Genomic DNA, 19,559 nt, shown 5'->3' with positions numbered 1-19,559 from the left:
GAAAACAATCATTTCGATATCTGACCAGAGTAAATTCTAATTTCGAGTCAGATTCAGATATGAGTTAGACAAGACAAACACTACGTAAGAGTTCTAAAAGTTCTGTTTAAAGGATTAGTGGTACAATTTGTTCCTTCGATTTTATAATACTAAAAAGAACAAGTAAATTTGCTGCAGCAGCTTAAGGGGTGTCTACAAACTGTATTTACAGGAAAATCTCCCACAGAATGGCTTTACCTAGCACTTTTAGGTCATTTTGGCCTGCAGAAAACTAAATGGTATTACCAATACCGATCTTGTAATGTGATTCTAGTCTTTGGAACACCTTAATGGTGTTGTTTGGTTTGGTCAGGAATAGAACTGATGGACATTGATTTCGTCCGTAGATTATTTGACTGATGGTTCCAAAGAGAAGTGAATCGCAAACTTAATCCCCATAGGTTTGGAATTCAGGATGAATCCTGTTCAGCTGAACTGCAATTCGTGGTGCATTCCCACATGCCAAATATTATTCTGGAATGGGATTGTTGGTAATCATTTCTCTTACCTCGTGAAAGATGGCTTTCTGGGTTCTCGATAGCCGATACCCACGAGCAAGACAGGATTGAGGCATGACTATGAACCTCCAGTGGAGCTCAGTTCGGATGGTTTCATTTGTATAAGTTCATAATGCTTTAGTTCTTGGACTCCCAAGTCGCGACTTCTGAAGAATGAGCCTCGAGCCAATTGAATAATGGGATAGGATCTCACTTTGTATATATATATACACACACACACACACTTGCACACTTTAAAGCAAAAAAGATAAGAAAACCCAAATAAAAAAGAAGGAAAACTCGAACATAATGTTTATCTGAAATCAATGGTAATGGTTTATACATGGTGCAAACACTGGAACAGTTGCAGCATGAATCATACATAAATAAATGTTATTGTGATACAACATGACGAAATTTAGGATTATTTCTGTAGCAATTGAAGAATGTCAGATACCTTGTCTGAATAGTAGTTTGGGTGGATGTTGTTTGAAGGGTCTTGAAGATTCGATAGAGTTGTCACACCTATAAAATTGAAAAGAGAAAAAGAGAAACATGTAAGAGAAATTGGACTCCAATTTGTAGGCGAATGTGTCTGTGAAACTGATCCTAAAGTTCGGAGAAAATGGACTAAAAGGTGTGGTTATTGTTGTTTGAAGAAAAAAATGATATGAACCTGAGAGGACAAGGAGGGTTTTGCAGCCAGCATTTTGTCCAAAGAGGATATCAGTGTCTAGCCTGTCGCCTACCATGCACATTTTGGAGGTATCGATTTGAAATCTGCAAAATAGAAGATTGCATTAGCATGAAAAGTATATCGTTATACCAAACATATATTTTTTGTTTGACATGCAACCTGAGGGTAGCTAGATTTGGTCGAAATAGTCGGATGGGAGGGAAGAAGCTAAACTAATCATATGTCATCAAAGTGGAAGAATAAGAGAGGAACAGAGTGATATCTAACATCTTCCCCCAGTCATAAGTTAATCGTTCTTTCATTTTGTGCAAGAGGAAATTTGTACACAAATTTGGAAAGCAACATATACTAAGCGAGGATCAGTTTTTATCTTGGCCTATCTAAGAGGCGACAAGCTGGAAGGGGACATACTTATGCAGTAAGAAATCCATCACAAAGGTTGAAGGTTTGCCAACAACAATTGGTTCTTTCTGAGTCGATCCACACACAGCAGCTACCATGCACCCAGCACCTGAAAAGAGTCAAGTTGAGACATATTAACAAGAGTGGAGCATATGCAATTACATAAATCTCGATTTTCATTGGTGAGGAAGTTGTACGAACCAGGCCACTCTTGCAGATCAGTCATGTGGCCTACAGCGTCACGGTTGGTAGCAATGAAAAGGCACCCGGGATTCTCGCGAATGCACAAGGTTGCATATCTGTAGTTCAAAAAAATATTAAATTGTTTCGTCAAAAACTCAAATGCATTGCAGTAAAACGGCTTAAATTAAACCAATTTATTATCTGTTCAAAAGCTAAACCCAGTAATTCGAGAAGCTGAAAGCTCAAAAATGGTTATACAAATGGCTCAAGAAGTTAACTATGGTTTCTTCTTGTAAATCATCCATTTCATTGCAGATCCTTCTTTTCAATTGTTTGGGGGTTGAGCACAAGGTGGAAGCAGTTTCTTGCTCTGCTGATTGGTAGGGAGATCAAATGGGTCTTTTCTTTTCCGGTCGATCAAATGGTTCGTACATTGATCATCTAGGAGATTACAGGCTTACTGACCCTAGCTCATTGTTGTCAGACATGATGTAACAACTCTAAACTCTAAAGTTCAAGTATTTGGGCAACTGGTTTCCCGCTCTGCAGTAGAATGGTTTGTTCTTCTAACTGTACCTAGATAATCAAATGAACGAATTAAGTCGGGGTTTAGTGTTCTCACTGGAGTTTGTAATAGTTAACATACTGGTCCAGTCCGACCACCACAGCACCAACCTGTAAAGGATAAACAGCAACACCAAAAATCACTTGCCAAAACTACAAAAAAGAACTACAAAAACAGAGAAGGGATGATGTTACTTTACATCCTTATCATGTTCAAATAACCAATTTGGTTTCAGCTCGACTTTCTTCTTCCCGTCTTCCTGCATTAAATTTCCACGTTCAGAGTGCAAATAAAACAGGCAACTAGTATGTGTCTCCTAAATTCTAAATTAAGTCAAATGTACTTAAAAACATCGTTTAAGTTTATGCAACAAAAAAGGTAACTATATTTCTATTTCTTGTCGCATGAAAGCAGTGTGTCACTTTTTCGGAGCAAACCACCTTGAGGCTGGAAAACGTTTTTTAAAACATTGTTGATACGCATGAATGTTGTAGTGATATCTTTGTAAGTAAAGCTTGAAATAACAGTAGAGATCAGAAGAAGCTTACTGGACCACCAAGACCTGTAAAACCAGCAAGCTCAAGCTCTTCCAATATACCCTCTTCACCAATCACATAAACCTTAAAATAAAAAAATAAAAAAGTATTAATACCACCAAATCGGTAATCTATGCAAGAACAACCAGCAGATTATCAACAAAATCCTCAATCAAATTGAAGAGAGAAACAAGAGCTTATTTCTAATTGATTATTTGGGTTTCAAAATTGAAAACTTTTTTTTTTTAAGAAATCAACGACGACACGTTAGTCGTTACAAGACATTGATACACCAGGAAGATGTGATAAGCACAATAACTGCCTAAGTTCAACATTAATGAAAGAGGCCTAAAGCCCGACAAGTTTATTACATTACTTACACCTTTAATAACCCAAGTTCAATAAACCATGGATTCCACCCTCCCTGGGAATCGAAACTGGGACTGGGACCTCCAGGATTTTGGAGTTCATGTCAACACTTTCAGTCACTGGGGCAAGCAAGTGTTGACAGAATTGAAAACAGTATACAATAAATGGGAGAAAAAAAAATGAACCTTTTTGTCTTTAGGGAAGTCATTAACTTTCAAGTACATAGCTGCAGCAAAAGAAGAAGAGAAGATTTCTTCCTGCAAATAAAAAAGATTAATTAATAATTATACTAATCAAGAATGAACTAATACAAATTAACAATCATCAAATTTCAAAAAAAACAAACCTCAGTAACAGAAATTCCTAATGAACAGAACTTATTAGCATATTGTTTTCTTGATTTTGTCGAATTGTTCGTCACGAAAACTAATTTTTTCCCCTAAATAAAAAAAAATACCACATTAACAACCATCAGAAGTCAAAAATTAAGATATCAAACAAAAGAATTAAAAGATGATTAACTACTTTAGAACGAAGCATCTGTAATGTCTCAGGAACACCTTCGATGAGTGTATCACCTTTCCAAATGACACCTAAAACAAGTTTGAAATCAAAATCAGATCAAAACTATTCAGTTTTGAGAAGAATCTTCTGATGAAATGAAGTACTATATGGAAGAAATTACCATCGCAATCGAAAAGGAAAGCTTCGACTGAGTTGAAGAGAGATTCGATGTTTTCGGAAGAGAGAAGCAGAGATGAAGATGACGATGAATCTATTCCTCTTGGAGCGTCATTGTTTTGTTCAATTTCCATTTCTAGAGAGAGAAAGTGATTTTAGAGAGAGAGAGAGAGAGGAAGGGATTTTTGAGAGCAGAAAGTGAAGTGGGGGAAGAAAGTGAATCTCGTCACTGCTTGTTATTCCAACTTTACTGGGTGATTTTTGTGAGTTTCTGAGGGCGCCCAGATTTATTACCATCAACACCCTTCTAGGCGTAAGAAAGTGCCAACTGCAATAAAAACCAATGCCTTTAGTCTTTTTCCTCATACTTTCATAGTTTCATACACCTACCAAAACCAAATACTAAAAAAATGATTTTGATATAAGAAAATTGTTTTTTCCCACGAGAAAAAAGATGGTTTTCAACATCCGGATCCTTACTTCGAAGTCTTCCAAGTATTAATTTATACAAAAATCGTATCCGCCAACAACAATTTCTTGTGTCTCGAAACACTAACAATTATTTTTTTCATCTTAGTATCATGTTTGCTTTCACTTATTCATTATCTCCCCTAAATTGGATTCATAAAGTATTAATCAAATGGGCACAAAATTAGGGACATTTGCTGTTTGGACCCCCTTTCGTATAATTGACTTGCTGTTTGGACTCCCTTTTTCCAGAGTTGCATTTTGGACTCCCTTTTAACGGAATCACTCGAGAATATTTCGTATCTAGAGTTATACTTTGAATAATTCCCATTTTACCTTTATATAATCAATATTGCACTTTTGACCCCCAAGTTAATTTAACTCATTTTCTTCGATCTCTAACACATCTTCTTCTTCATTAACCCTAATCACTTGGTCACCCGAATATGCTCTCATCTTCTTCCTAACAAACCCTAATCACTTCATCACCCGAAATCGCTTTTAGGATTTACACTACTTGTTCATCTTAGAGAGATTAAAGCTACTTATTTATCTTTCATCTCTAACACTAACCGATGGAATCATCAAAGCAACAAAGTACATTCACTCGAGCAAACATGAATGTTTAGAACTCAATTTAAAAACTAATAAACTAGCAATTTTTTTCCGTCAAGTTGCTCGATCAAGTTCTTATCTTTACAAACATCCCACTTGCCATTAATAAACTTTCTCCTAGTTATTCGGTAATGGATCATCAACCACACACAACAAGTCATTAATAAACTTTCTCTCTCATCACAAGTGTGGTAATGGAGGAACCATCAGTCGTGTCTTAACTATCATCCTAGCTATCCATTTCAAGAAAATATCATCTCATCTTGATAACTCAATAAGTGTTGTTTCATGGCTTCTTAGGGTTTCAGCTGCTACTAAAATTCATGATGATCAATATCTAGGGTTACCCAATTGCTGCCAATGAACCAATTCTTAGTTTAATTTGGGAATAAATTGCTACCTTGCCAAAGCATCACTTGGACATTGATCTGGTGTTGTTGCTTCTCTTGTTTCACTTGCTAGAGATAATAATCAATATGGGAAATTGATAATTGAAGAAGGTGGAATGTTTCCTCTTTTCAAATTTATTAGAGAAGCTAAATTATAAGGTTAAGAAAATGCAGCTAGGGCAATGGGGTTATTAGATAAAGATTCTGCAAGTGTTCTGGTGCTTGTTCTATTTTTGAAGAAGGTCCAATGAAAGTTCAATCAATGGTTGCTTGGGCAGAAACAAGAATATTGTCTTTTGCTATAATTACTTGATGAGAAAGAAGTTGAAATTAGTAGAGAAGAATCAATTACTCTAAACTAAAGTTGCTTGTACAGGAAATTATCTTCATCTTGGTCACTCAAATGAAATTCATCTTGGTCACTCAAATGAAATAGTAGATTCGGTGAGGTTAAGTAGAGGGTAAGATAGTATTTTCCCCCTTCAAATGTTATCTTTAACTTTTTTCCTGAAAAAGGGAGTCCAAAATACAACTCTGGAAAAAGAGAGTCCAAACAGCAAGTCAATTATATGAAAGGAGGTCCAAACAGCAAATGTCACCTTAATCAGTCATCCCATAAATCAATCAAAAATAAACTTTGCGTTCTACTACCTGTAGCTTCTCATTGTCAAGGGACGGGCCAAGGTGACTCGTTCATGTTTTTGTGTCAGCTTGTGAAGTATGCCCAAGAGTACATGCCAGTCCATTGAGAAACCTTTAACTAAGGAACATTCAATCCATATGGAACTCGAATATCGTTATAGAATTCTCTCTTCCTGCAGAAAGCTGAAAACATCATCTAACATAAAGTAGCCTCTCTAATTAGGTATTCTAACAAGTCAGATTAGGTAAGTGGGAAATGAAAGGACCAAAGCAAGCAACCCAAAATCATACTAATCAGCAATTTATCAAAAAAAATTGTCCTAAAAAAACCAGTGTTTAACTTACATTGTGGATCTTTCCATATTACGAAATGATTCAAATTTAAAACAGCGTGCATTAAACTATAAAAAAAGTAAATCAAACAAAATTTTATATCTTCGAGGAAGGAAATATGGATTTCTATCTCTTCTTTCTCTCCCCCTCGATCAGCTAAAACCTTAGCACTGAATGCTTAACCCAGGTTCATCATCTTTCTGTTTATCCAGGTACTTCCTTATTTGCTTCTTCGTCAATTAGCCTTTCTCTTCTTTGAGGCATTTTGCTCCCTCATGGAGATTCTTTTCTGTTCTCTGAAAAAGGGATCACAATTTATATATAAGAAAGAGAATAACCGCAACTTGTGGAATATACTCATTATTTTCCGTGTGAAAATCGACAGTCATGAGTTTATAATGTTACCATCTAGTGATGAGGATCGGTCCATCAGATAAACATGTTTAAAACCCGCCATAAAGAGTTATAACGCAATGATAAAATGAAATTTGTCCTAAAAGAGCATGTATAAACTATGATATATTTGAGATCTTAAGTTCGTTATGAAGATAACCTTCGGAATACTGATTTTCTAACGTAAACTAGATTATTGACAAGAATTCATTGTTAATGGTAAAGCAAATAGGGTACCTGATTTTTGATATCTCTTCTCTGGGTAGAGGTTTTCTTTTCTTCCTGTCCTTCGGCGCGGATGGTGTCTTCCCCTTCTGATTATCTGGTGTCTTCCTTTTTATAGATCCACCATTGATCTTCCTGGTGTTGTCTTTGGCATTCTTAGGACCAGCAGGGACTAAAGGTTCTTGAGGTTTTACTTGTTGATTTTTCTCGTTAGTGTTTCCATCATTTGGTACATCTGCCTCTTGTACAGTTTCTAATGGATCAGATGGTTGTGATGTCTGTTTCGAATTGCTCATCTTTTTCAACTGCATAAAACTCAAGAGGAATCAGTGAACTTTCCCAGTAGAACTCTATACACCGATGCATGCATATATATATATCGAAGAAGGGGGCAGGATCATCAAGTGTTTGGTGTACTACTGGCATGGACCAAACCATAAACAAATCATCCAAAGCTCAAAATTCCAATAGAGGTAAGGTTTTTTTAATGAGGTTGTATATACCTTGGCTACAAAAAATCCATCCATGTTGTGAACGTGAGGGTAAAAACGCCTAGTCTTCTCCAGTGATGGGTGAAATCTATGCTCTCTAAAGCGGACAAACCTGGGTATGACAAGAAGGTTAATAACGCAGAAAGTTGTAACAAATGCAGATGCCAAGAGCAGAAGAAAAAAAATTACCCTGGGACGCCAAAATCTAACCCACATGGAACTAGCTGTACATCCCTCTTCTTAAGTGCATAGTCTATAACAGCTTCATTCTGCAAGTGGCCATTGAGATTGACAGATTGTTAGGGAAAAAATAATCTGTTGGTTTGGTAACTGGAATAGAAAATACTCCAAATCGAGATTCACAAACCTCAGCAACCATAATGGAACAAGTTGAGTAAACGATATATCCCCCAGACTGGGAATTAGCATCCACCATATCAATTGCTGCAAGGATCAGTTGCTGCAAAAGAAACACCAGATCATATTAAAGACATTTCTGCCCAAGAATTTTAAGTAGATTACAAAGAAAACCTAGTTAAAGAAATTCTGGAGAGAGAAACAGCATTAATAGCTAGCTGTAACCCTCCCTCCAGAATACGGACCAAAAAAAAAGTATCCCTCCTCACTTGCTGCTCAGATATCTCCTTGCTTAAATTTTAAAGATTGCAGTGGAATAACCAACATGTGAATATGCTAGTTCTTTAAAAAGACTATAAAGAACACAAAACCGTATTCCCATGAATGGGAATTGGGATGAGTAGGGGTTTAAAATGGAAACCTTATGAGCCTAATTTCAAGAATTACCCACAAATGGAATAAAATGAATATACCTTCTGCAAGAAGGCACAGTTTTGTATATCTTCGGCACTCTTAGATGCTTTAACAGATTCATCTTTAGAGATAACCTGCAAGATTAAAACATACATTAAGTCTTGCATTTGCCAGAAAAAACAAAAGGAAAACAAAAAGTCAGATAGTGAGGATCAGATGTTGAAGTATTCCAATTACTTACTCCAGTTCCACTGCAAGGAGCATCCAGCAACACCCTGTCAACACTGTTCATCCCCAATACCTTGGGAAGCTGAAAATACCAATAACCCTGAATTAGGTTTCTCAAAAATATTGCTGAAGCTCTAGATAAGGTTCGAACATGGAGCGTTAGGGAACAATAGAAATGTGTAATAGCCTTCGAGTGAGGCTAACATCCAATTCATGCAAACCTCCTTAACACTCATAAAAAGTTGAAACAGGCATGATTGCCAGTTTATGAAACCATGGTCATTAACCACGGAATGCAGTCACTAAACCATATACAATGACTAAATACAAATATTCAGAATGTTCTGAAACTCGAGACTAACCTCCCTCCCATCATAGTTAGATACAATGGTGTTAGTTACACCCATACGCTGCAAATTTGCAGTGAGTGACTTGAGTCGGGACTCCTTCATTTCATTTGCATAAACTATTCCTGGTGAAATGAAATGACATAATAAGCTTAAATAGTATTGCGATTTTCGTAGAAAAGATGAGAACTTTAAGCCACGATAATGAATTAAGGATTTGGCTTTTACATATTAAAATACTAACAAGTAAAAGTTGATATATGCAGTAGTCCTAACACGTACCACTGTTCTTCATAAGAGCTGCTACATATGTTGTTTTACCACCAGGAGCAGCCCTGCAGAGAAATTCAGTAAATACTACATATCAGTTTCATAAAGTTGAACATTGTTGAAAAATATGAGTCAACAATTCTAAGGTACAAATGCTACACATGTGGATGCAAAGAGTTACACATTAATGTATACACATTGATATCTGACAAAAAATTACTACAAAAACGTACAGTAAAGTTCTCTAACCTCTCAATGTGTTACTTATGTTTTGTTTATTTTAGGGTTTTTCTGGTAGGTTCAGGCGGTAGTCAGTACGTGAGCAAACCGGAAACTTCAAGCAACTTCAGACTTGCCAAGTTACCACATTTTGCTAACTAAATAATATATTCCAACAAGTACTGCAATATGACTCTATGATCAAGGTAAAGAAATACTTACGCCATATCAAGAACTTTTTCATTTTCCTGAGGAGCAAGGGCCATGACAGGCAAAAAGGAGCTTGCACTTTGCAGCTACAAACAGATGAGAGTGAAATGTTAATAACAACAAAGAGAGAAAAGAAAAATTATGGCCATACTATCACCGCATTAGCTGTCTAAAAGAATTACCATGTAGTAACCAGCCATATATTCTGGAGTGGCCCCAAGAGTAATTTGTGAAGTGTACACAACAAGTCCAACCTGTCAATTATAACAAAAAGTGACTCAAGATTCTATATGACCGAGAATCAAAAACATCACAAACTTAAAGCATTTGTTACCTTAGACCACTTGCTCAAAGGGTCCAAATTTACTCCTCTATTTAACAAAACATCAGCCAAATCTCGTCTGCGAGTCTATAAATAAGCAAGAAGTCAGTATATTCAAGCAGAGTAAGATGGATAGACGAGCCCACAAGATCAGAGACATATTGCGCGAGGAAATCAGTGGAAATCGTTATCGTAATTTTCAACAACGCTAATGGGACATCCTCTTACCTTTAGAGTATTAGTCCTTATGCAAATTGGGCGATGCTTCTCAAATTCTTCAATAAGCTTTAACAGCTCATTTGGTGGGAACATCTATAGAAAAACAAAAGCAAAAATCAAAATGTCGGAAACTGTGGCCACAGCTCAAAACTAAGAAGCAACAAAGAACAAAACGGAATGCCTTAATACATTCAACAAGAACAATTTTCAAATTTGAGTTACCTCGACTAAAGCACCCATTAAGAATTCATTATAACCATAGTAAGATCCCAAATCATTCTTAAGTTGCTCAACATATTCTTTCCTTGTCGCTTTCTCTCCCTTCTCTTCCTCTTCCTTCACTTCCTTTCCCTCCTCCTCGTCCTTCTTTCTCTTTCCCCTCAATTTTGTAAAATTGGAAAGCACCCGAATAACTAAAACCATAAACATAATCAAAATTTGTATCAAAATAACATTAAAACAGTAGAAGAAAGCATAATCTCTGAAAGGACTACCAAACTACTTACTCTCTGATATTCTATGCTGAAGAGTGGAAAGATCAGGTGGTTGTTTCGCTTCCGACTCCAATTCCTAAATTTAATGAATTAAAATCAAGCACAAACTAAAACTGCAGCTAATAAATTACAAACCAAACACAAAACTGCAAATAATTTAAACCTTTTCTGATGGCAGTTGAAACTCGGCAGATTCATTATCAATAATGTCTTGTTGTTCGTTTTTAGCATTTGATATTACTATGTCGTTTTCATCATCAAGTCTTTTTGATTTCTTCACGATATCGGAACCATCGGAGTCAGAGTCAGAACCTATATCTGAATCTGAATGTGACCCTATTTCTGAAACAAAGAAGTTAATGAGAAATCCAACCCCAAAGCAATGAACTTTAACAAAGAGAAATCAGAAAAAAGAAAACCCTAAGTGAAGGATTTGTACCTTCATCGTCATCACTTCCTTGAAGAACATCTTTGGTGAAAGAATCATCGTCTTCATCTAAAGATAATTCTGACATAGAATCATCATCAACTTCTTCTTCATTTACTACTTCATCTTCTTCCATTGAATGATCAGAATCCTCAGGTTGCTCAAGTTCTTTTTTTGACGGCTTTGACGAGAAAGATTCCTTCTTTTGCTTCTGCTTCTTTTTGAGTGGCTGATTTTTTTGTGGCTGAGTTTTAGGGTTTCCACCTTTTTTCTTACTAAGAGAACTTGCTGCCATTGGTGGAAGAGAAGAAGATTGAGCTGCGAGAGACAAGATTTCGAAGAATCAAACTAGATAGTTCTAACTGAAGAAATAGAGAGAGAAAAGAGAGGCGGAAGAGGGGTTTTGTTAAAACCCTAATTTTTTTTTTTTTTGCTGAAAAGTTAAAACCCTAATTGAGCCTTTAACAAAATAAAAGAGAAAGAGAATGCCCACTTAGGTCTAAGGTCCCGGGAGAGGGAAAGCACACAATTTTGTTATGGCGCCCTCTCGTCCGAAGAAAAAAGATATGGAAGTATAAATTTTTGGGTGGGAAAAATTTTTATTTCTCTTCTATTTATCCAAACTTTCCGCCACCACTCCACGTCCGGGAGAGTTGCTAGCGGACTAACATCGCCGACTACCCTTTCTTCTTCTCCTCTCACCTTCGACCGCCACCGTCGTGACTCTTTATCCTCCTTCCTTGTCTCTCTATTTGTTCAACCAAATCAGACTCTCATTCACTGAAACATACAGAGAGATAGAGGAAGGACGTTAGAGAAATAGTGATAGTGGTGATTGGTGGTGGAATGAGAGGAGGAAGAAGAAGATCTGGATTTTTTAAAGGATCGTCGGTAATAAAATCTGCAAGCAGCCCTTGGTGGTGTGAAGAGGAAAAAAGGGGTTTGGGGGAACAAAATGTTTATTCCACCCAACCCCAGCTCCTCCCCCCAAAACCTCGTCTTTTTGTTACACATATGCATTTCACTACACTTGTTTCTGTGCCACCATACCCATATGTTTAATGTGTATGACTTCCATAATTAGACCTCTCTTACTAGTTATCATGATTAGTGCATAAAGATGTTTGATTAGACGAGCAGCGACATGAAGATAATACAATGATATTTTGGTTACAGAATTCATAATGAAATGTCAATTTCTGATAAAGTGACGAATCCATTATATGTGATAGTTGAGCACAAACACTATATTTCGATGATATGATGAGTGATTTGTATGTGCGATGTGGCGAGTTGACGAGTTGGTGAGAAATTGATGAATTTGGTGGTTGGTTTGACCCTCTCTACCGATTATTGGTTATGACGATTGATAGGTTTGCATGAAGAGGTACACTGAAATACAACCTAAGTATTGAGCGTATGAGATCGATGCCAATTACAAGGGTTACCTTGTGGCCCACCCTCTAATGCAATGGGGTTATCGAGGGTTCGGATGACGGATTTGATTTCCATGATTGAACACCAACCTATCACATCACTTGTGTTTGCTTGTTAGTTTTTTCTTGCCTATACCTCTATTACTACAATTATTTTTACGTATTGAAATATGTGTTACGGAGAAATCTAGTTGACTTGATATATCTTAAAACTGTCTATTCAATTTTAGGGATTTGAAAATTTACTTATTGGATTTTGACTAGCCTATTATATTTTAGGACAAGAAAATAAAAAAGGATTACCTGCTTGGGTCATAGTTACCATTTGGAGAATTTTCGTAGCGGTTCTTTGTTTCAGTAAGTATTGGTTTGGAGTTTCATCTTCTAATTTTTTAGCTTCAGTTATTTCTACGCAGATTAAAATATCTACAACAACTCTTTAATTTGAAATTTTTTGCTACGAAGATAGTAGATAAATTACACATCTACATTACTTATCTTTCTAGCATAAATTTTGAGAAACCGGAACTAGTTAGCTCATGTGAATTGCTCGTGCAATAATTAATCTATCTGAAGTTACCGTTTATCTTGAAAAATTGGTTTAGAGTTTCATTGGGTATATTTAACAAACACTTGAAACACATATTGTTTAGAAAATCTAAGATTTGATTAAGTATAAAAATATTTACAAAGACTTGGTGAGTAGGAAATGTACTGATAAAAATATTTCTCTGGTTAAATCAAACAACATATGAGCCTACAACAAACAACTTAACAACGGATTTAGAACAGTGATAGTTAAAAAAAAAAGAACATTATGTTAATTTACCAAAACTTTATTGGAGAACAATGATAGTAAATTAACAACAATAGTAGTAAATTTATGTGTTGTTCCGTAATGGTTTTCTTAAACTCAATCTGCATATGTGTTGTTCCGTAATAGTTGTTTCATTATTAACCAACTTAACTATGGAGATTTCATAGGCTCACCAGAAATCTTTGTAATTAACAATGGAGATGATATTTTAAGGAAAAAAAAGGAATAAGAAGAATAATAATTAGAACACGGAATTGAGTACTCACCAGAAATCTTAATAGAATTGAAGTTCAATGAAGAGAAAGTGAAGATTAAAACCTTAAAGTGAAAGTTCAATTAAAATTTGAGTAGAACTCCTCTTATTAAACTCAATCTGCATATGTGTTGTTCCGTAACAGTTGTTTCATTATTTACCAACTTAACTATGGAGATTTCATAGGCTCACCAGAAATCTTTGTAAATAACAATGCAGATGATAATTTAAGAAAAAAGGAATAAGAAGAATAATAATTAGAATACAGGGTTGAGTACTAACCAGAAATCTTAATAGAATTGAAGTTCAATGAAGAAAAAGTGAAGATTAAAACCCTAAAGTGAAAGTTCAATTAAAATTTGAGTAAAACTCCTCTTATTTTCATCATAAATACTTGAGGATTGAGTAGAAAATCTCCCCAAATCTGAGTGGAAACTTTCCCAAATCTGTGTAAAACTCCTCTTATGGAAATCTGAGTAGAAACTTTCTTGCCCTAAATTAATTATTTTATCTGTGTAAAACTCCTCTTATGGAAATATGAGTAGAAACTTTCTTGCCCTAAATTAATTATTTTATTTCTAAAAAGACACGGTTATTTTTTTAAGTAGATTATTTTATTTGTACGAAGTACTATATTTTAAATTTTGAGAATGGCTTCTAGACAATATCTATATAATAAGGGAGGAGGGTATCTTTCCCCCTCCTCCCAACGGCTAAGATTTATGCTTGGACATTTATATCAGACGGCCTACATACGTTTTCCCGAGATTAGATGGTTGTGATGTGGAGTATAAACCATCCAACGGTTTAAAATGAGAAAGGAAAGAAACAAAGCATCTTGCAAAAGATTCTTTTTTTTTGAAAACACCCATCTTCCCAAAACCCTTTCTCTCTCATTTCTCCTGCACGCAGATTTCTCTCCCTCCCATTCTCTCTCCTCATCCTCTTCACTCCATACAACTTTCTCTCCCAAGGTTAGAAACCTCTCCTTCTATCTTACTGCATCGATTTGTATCTAGGGTTTTGATTTCTAAGTAAACAGGGTCATTTTTAACTCATTTAGGGTTCCCTGATTTAGGGTTCTCTATTTTGTACCAACTCATTTTGTGTTTAGGGTTTATGAGAAAAATCAAGTGCTTAACCTAGGTATATTACTTTTCATCTCCCACTTACACTATCTCAACCTCTCTCAAACAGAAAATAGGTTTAGGGCTACAAAATAGAACGAACCTCTGCTTCTCTCTCTCGCTCTTCACTTTCACATCAAACCGGTTCAAAATTTTTATTTAGGTTATTGAATAGAAAAGATTCTTCTTAGTGGTGCCTAATTTTTATATCTAAAGATTCTTCTTCTTAGGGTTATCAAATCGGTTCAGAGTTTTGAGTTTTATTAAATTTGTTTTTGTACATCATTGTGTTTTTAATTGATCTTTGAGTTGATGTTATATCGAGATTTTGAGTGGTGCCTAATTTTTATATCCAAAGAACTCTTTATGCAGGTAGGATATGGCATCATTACTTCAGGAACAAAGCTTACTGAAGCATCTAAATCGCATGTTAATATGAACTCTGAAGCTAATCCAGTACTTTGGCTTCATTATTTCAGCAAAATAGGGTAATATTCATTCAACTTTGGCTTCAGTACTCCAGGAACTAACCTAATATGGTTATGTCCGCATTGGTTGTGCTTATGTTAGTAGCAGTTTTAAATTCATAATTGTTTTTTTAGATACATGCCTCTATTTTCTGCTTGAAGCGCCATTGGAAACTCAACTCATAATGTCTGACCGAGCTTGAAAAGTTAATGTTATATCTCAACTTTCTTCTCTTTAGACTTCAAGTATCTCCTTGAGTTGTTCCAAAACTCAGGTGATTTAGCATAGTTCGCTCCTACTCTTATATGCTTCCTTTATTTACTTCTCTTTTTTACTGTGTTCAAGTATGGTTTCGTTTTAGGCTTAGTAGTGAAAGATTGTAGCATAATCTTCTAAGTAATAAGGCATTACTATAACAAAGTATTGACCAAATGGGCGTTGTTAAAATTGTTTGTCCATCTCGACCAAATCTTTATCGGCAGTAAAATGGACGAACGACCGGATAATCAACTTCTTTTTTCCTTCGTGAAATAGTAGTGATAAGGTAGCTTAGATATCTTAGTTTTCTTTAATTGTTGTAATTCATTTTCTCCTTCTTCCTAGGGTTTATGAGATCTTTGTGTTAGTCGTTTAGATTTGTGGCTTCCATACGGTTTCCGAAATTGAGACTTTGATATCGAGTCAATTAGATTATTCCTCAACCGACTCAATAATGAGTTATTATGCTTATTCTTTGTTCTTCTTTGCATGTAGATCTTGGTTGAGTTTTATGATTTCTTTGTTATTTGGTTCCGCAACAAGTTCCATCTACATAAATGGCCTCTCCATTTACAGTAATTTCTTATTTTTCTCTATTGATCTCTATTCTAAATTTTTGAATCTTTGGTCGGAAAATCTAATTTTCTTCTTATATGGTTTTAAGAACAGATGAACATCTAGGCATTCAGATGAAGATGTAAATGCTTTGATCTCTCTGATAAGAAAATTTCGAGAAGTGTATGAATCTCTTTATTGTTGTTTCATATGTCTGTTAGCTCCGGAATCTGATTTTAAAACACATTCCTTTTTATTTATTTAAGGTATTTATTTTGTTTTCCACTTTTCCTTCTTTTTTGACAGGGTTTGAAGAAGGTGTATGTGACAACAACGCCGAACTGATACTCCAAACTTTGTATACTCCCTTTTTTTTCATGAACTGCAATTAATTTTAAACTTTTTTGATTAGTTATGTCTACAGACTCACACTTTCACTGATACGTAAACACCATGTTTTGGTATAGCTATAGGTGATCTTCGTCCTTTGTTGTTAGAGTTTGAGACTATGAGTCAGGTTACCGTACGTACAGAAGGGGCTCTTAATTCAGATTCTTCGAGTCAATTTAGATTTACACTTGAATTTCAGATATGAATCTAGAATAAGAAACAAACACTATTATCTTCTATGAATGTCGGTTATAGCAATAGTCTGGACTTTTTTTTGTTTGTTTGCAGCTTGACACAATAGTATTTGTGCTGTCACACAAGGATCACCCCAAGTTCAAAATACAAGGTGAATACCTATTTGTCGAGCACACATTGACTCGGACCGAAGCCTTCCGTGGGTTTCAGTTTGTGTTGTCTTATTTGGGCAGTAGGCATGTACCCATCAAGGCCAACTTGGGAAAGTTGTGAAGCGTGGTAAGATGGAGTTTTTCGTTGATAGAACGACCGTGAAATTAACTGCGATCATGATATATTGTGGTGGTATTGTTAAAATTAATATCAATATGAATGTGTAGATTCATTCAAGGCGGTGTATGATGAGGATTGTCGATGTACCAGAGGACATTCATGAGGGGAAAGCTATACATACATTTCAGCGTGGGGTTTCCCGACTCTTGGGACTCCAGGGCAGTGCAAGGCACCGAAGACTGTGTTTAGTTGTTTAATGCATTTGAAAGAACTGTCCGTGCCCCACGGGCACGGGTTACACCCTCGTACTTTATTAAAAAAGGATGTTTGTTCAGTCATCGTTTTTCATTCTGTTTTATATAATAGATAATAATAGATAATAGATTGTTTAGAGTGTTTTCCAACTTTTTTTTTTTCTGAGAAAAAAACGACACTTTAGACCCACACGACAGAAAACTCATTTCCGTAGGAAAAATCTATTTTAATCTCATCCAGTTTCCAAGCTTACCAAACCCATTCTAACAAATTTTACCCCATTATTTGTTCTTGCCCCTGTTGCAATCAAACACACCTAAGGTGCTAACTTTATGCTACACCAGTACACCCATAAATAATCGACATTATGGAACAATTTCCCAACACAAAATAAAGAATGAGATGAACAATTTCTTCTGCTCTTATTCACCACAAAGCAACAAAATCTTATTAGATCATCTTTATTATTTGGAAGCACAAGTGGAAACTTCAAAATTATAAATCTTTATGAAAATACAAGGTGGATCTTAAAATGAAGCTCATCTATGGAAATTGGCCCATGATATTCTCCCCAAAGAGAAAAACTTAGAAGTTATATATTCAGCTTAACTCTATTATTTGTCTGTCAACCATCAAATGAAATTTGGTATAACCTTATATCCTCTTGTTAACTAGGGCTATAGTTTTTCCTTTCCCACGCACAGTCAAATCTAGCTTTCTAACAACAATTTCTTTCTAGAAATTGGTTTAATAATTTACAGAAAAATAAAACAGTCAAGAAACTTAAGTAAGAACATGCCTTAATAATACTTGACAATACAATAATTTTGAAATTAGCTTCAACAATTTGGCTAATTTAGAAAGCTAGATGTGACACCACATTCCATGAGAAATCATTAAACATACAACATTTACAGTATACTATAATGGAATAGTTATTTATTCAAGCTTAACCTTTCTGTTAGTAATATTGTAATGAAAGTAACTTTCCTATATGTTTATAAAACGAAATTAGAGAAACAAATGGCTTATCTCTTTAGTTGAAGATAATGAAATTTAGTAGTCCGAAAATAAAACCTGCAACCACAGACAAATGGAAGAAGAAAAACTTATTGGGGCATGTGTTCAACACGTTGTCCTTAAGATAGAATTTCGCCTATACTCTCCTGTTGGAAATGCTATGCAGTCGAATGGACGATTACCTTTAGGATTCAACAATCATTCAAAAACTCAGTAACATTCTTCGTTTCTGATCAGTAAGATCTTGACAGTGTGACTCGAAATCAAAAACTTAAATATGAGAAGAATAATGCCCAAAGAAATAAGAAAGGGGAAGAAGGGAGAGTTTTTAATTTTCTTTGTATTAAGAACAAAAAGAAAGCCCCCTTATACACGGTAGGAAGTCTAAGTCTAGGACCAAGCCCAAGTTCTTGTCTGTGTATAGATTAAACTTTGCGAGTGTTCTCCTCCCGAAGAAAATTTTAGTACCCCAAAGGGCACACCCCTTTAGCTAACACATTGACTTATAAATGAGCTCAACTTAATTTGACAGAACGAATTTGTGTTGGAAGTTTTGCTATTTCCTCTGAAAGATTTCCATTTTTAGTTATTGATCAACAAGGTTTTCTTTTGAAACTTTTCTTCATAAGTTTTGGTTGGTGTTTTGGGAAAACGAGAAAAATTTAAGGAAAAAAAGATAAAAATCTAAAAATTTATTATTCAAACACCATCTTTCAAGTGGCTTTTCTCAAAAATAAAAGTAGCTTGAAGAATGTCGCCGAACGGAGTTGTCCGACACCGACCGACGACTTTTTCCTCCTCTCTCTCTCTCTCTCTCTCTCTCTCTCTCTCTCTCTCTCTCTCTCTCTCTCTCTCTCTCCTTGCATCTCTCCCTGCATCTCTCTCTTTCTCTCTATATTCCAGCAAAGGGGAGAGCCCTTTAGCCGAAATTTAGAGAGAGAAAGAGAGAAATGCAGGTAGAGAGAAGAGAAAGAAAAGAGAGAAAGAAAGAAAGAAAAAGAGAGAGAGAGAGAGAGAGAGAGAGAGAGAGAGAGAGAGGAGATGGTCGGTTTGGTGGTGAAGTTCGTCGACGTTAATGGTGGAAGTTGCCGGAATATGATAGCGGTCGCCGGATTTGTTTCCACCCAAAGCTTTCTTCCACAATTTTTTTTCCCAAAACATTGATCTAAATTTTTCTCCAAAATTTCATTTTTAAAAACTCTTTAGTCTAAAAGATTAACACTTTCAACATTATCAGCACAAAGCATCAAGTTCAAACAAGTGCTCATGAAAACCACCTAATAGTGGGTATTTGAAAATAAACCCAGATGTCTCATTATACAATCATCTTAAATATCTTTAATTTTTTTCATTATTCATGATAATATATGAGGTTAGTGGCAGGATTGGAATGGGGAAATGATAGATCAATCTCTATAATGTTCTCACTAGTTTCGGCTATACACGGTGAACCGAATGGTTTTGAACTAGGTTTTGAGTT

At 35.5% G+C, this 19,559-nt stretch overlaps 2 protein-coding genes and 1 long non-coding RNA gene across 4 annotated transcripts; 1 reads left to right on the top strand and 2 right to left on the bottom strand.

The window, feature by feature from the left end:
• Positions 1-821: 821 nt before the first annotated feature.
• Positions 822-4,227, bottom strand: PGLP2 (2-phosphoglycolate phosphatase 2). Of its 2 annotated transcripts, XM_086663789.1 has the most exons (11): positions 3,974-4,227; positions 3,814-3,881; positions 3,635-3,727; positions 3,474-3,545; positions 2,932-3,003; positions 2,583-2,642; positions 2,441-2,493; positions 1,837-1,934; positions 1,645-1,744; positions 1,213-1,316; positions 822-1,061 (listed from the first exon to the last, which is right to left on the bottom strand). In XM_086663789.1, exons 1-11 carry the CDS (start codon positions 4,101-4,103, stop codon positions 961-963), a joined length of 951 nt encoding a protein of 316 aa, XP_086519915.1. In that variant the 5' UTR covers positions 4,104-4,227; the 3' UTR covers positions 822-960. The 2 variants fall into 2 exon arrangements, with proteins under 2 accessions (XP_086519915.1, XP_086519916.1); XM_086663790.1 differs by lacking the exon at positions 3,635-3,727 and having other exon boundaries at positions 3,974-4,226.
• Positions 4,228-6,384: 2,157 nt separating this feature from the next.
• Positions 6,385-12,226, bottom strand: LOC147556055 (25S rRNA (cytosine-C(5))-methyltransferase NOP2A-like). The gene is made up of 17 exons (XM_086663786.1): positions 11,045-12,226; positions 10,769-10,947; positions 10,618-10,681; positions 10,334-10,524; positions 10,121-10,204; positions 9,905-9,979; positions 9,753-9,824; positions 9,583-9,656; positions 9,154-9,206; positions 8,887-8,996; positions 8,538-8,606; positions 8,356-8,430; positions 7,893-7,985; positions 7,715-7,794; positions 7,538-7,637; positions 7,047-7,339; positions 6,385-6,712 (listed from the first exon to the last, which is right to left on the bottom strand). The coding sequence occupies exons 1-17, from the start codon at positions 11,325-11,327 to the stop codon at positions 6,652-6,654; spliced, it is 1,956 nt and encodes a 651-aa protein (XP_086519912.1). The 5' UTR covers positions 11,328-12,226; the 3' UTR covers positions 6,385-6,651.
• A 1,986-nt stretch (positions 12,227-14,212) lies between these two features.
• Positions 14,213-17,109, top strand: LOC147556054 (uncharacterized). Its single transcript, XR_015234912.1, has 6 exons — positions 14,213-14,512; positions 15,038-15,153; positions 15,887-15,966; positions 16,061-16,129; positions 16,253-16,304; positions 16,912-17,109. It is a non-coding gene; the product is annotated as an uncharacterized LOC147556054 (long non-coding RNA).
• Positions 17,110-19,559: the final 2,450 nt, after the last annotated feature.

This window comes from Eschscholzia californica, unplaced genomic scaffold (genome assembly GCF_041429995.1).
Source record: "Eschscholzia californica isolate CP2 unplaced genomic scaffold, dmEscCali1.0.p SCAF_2, whole genome shotgun sequence".
NCBI lineage: Eukaryota > Viridiplantae > Streptophyta > Magnoliopsida > Ranunculales > Papaveraceae > Eschscholzia > Eschscholzia californica.
This window is presented reverse-complemented; position numbering and strand designations above follow the sequence as displayed.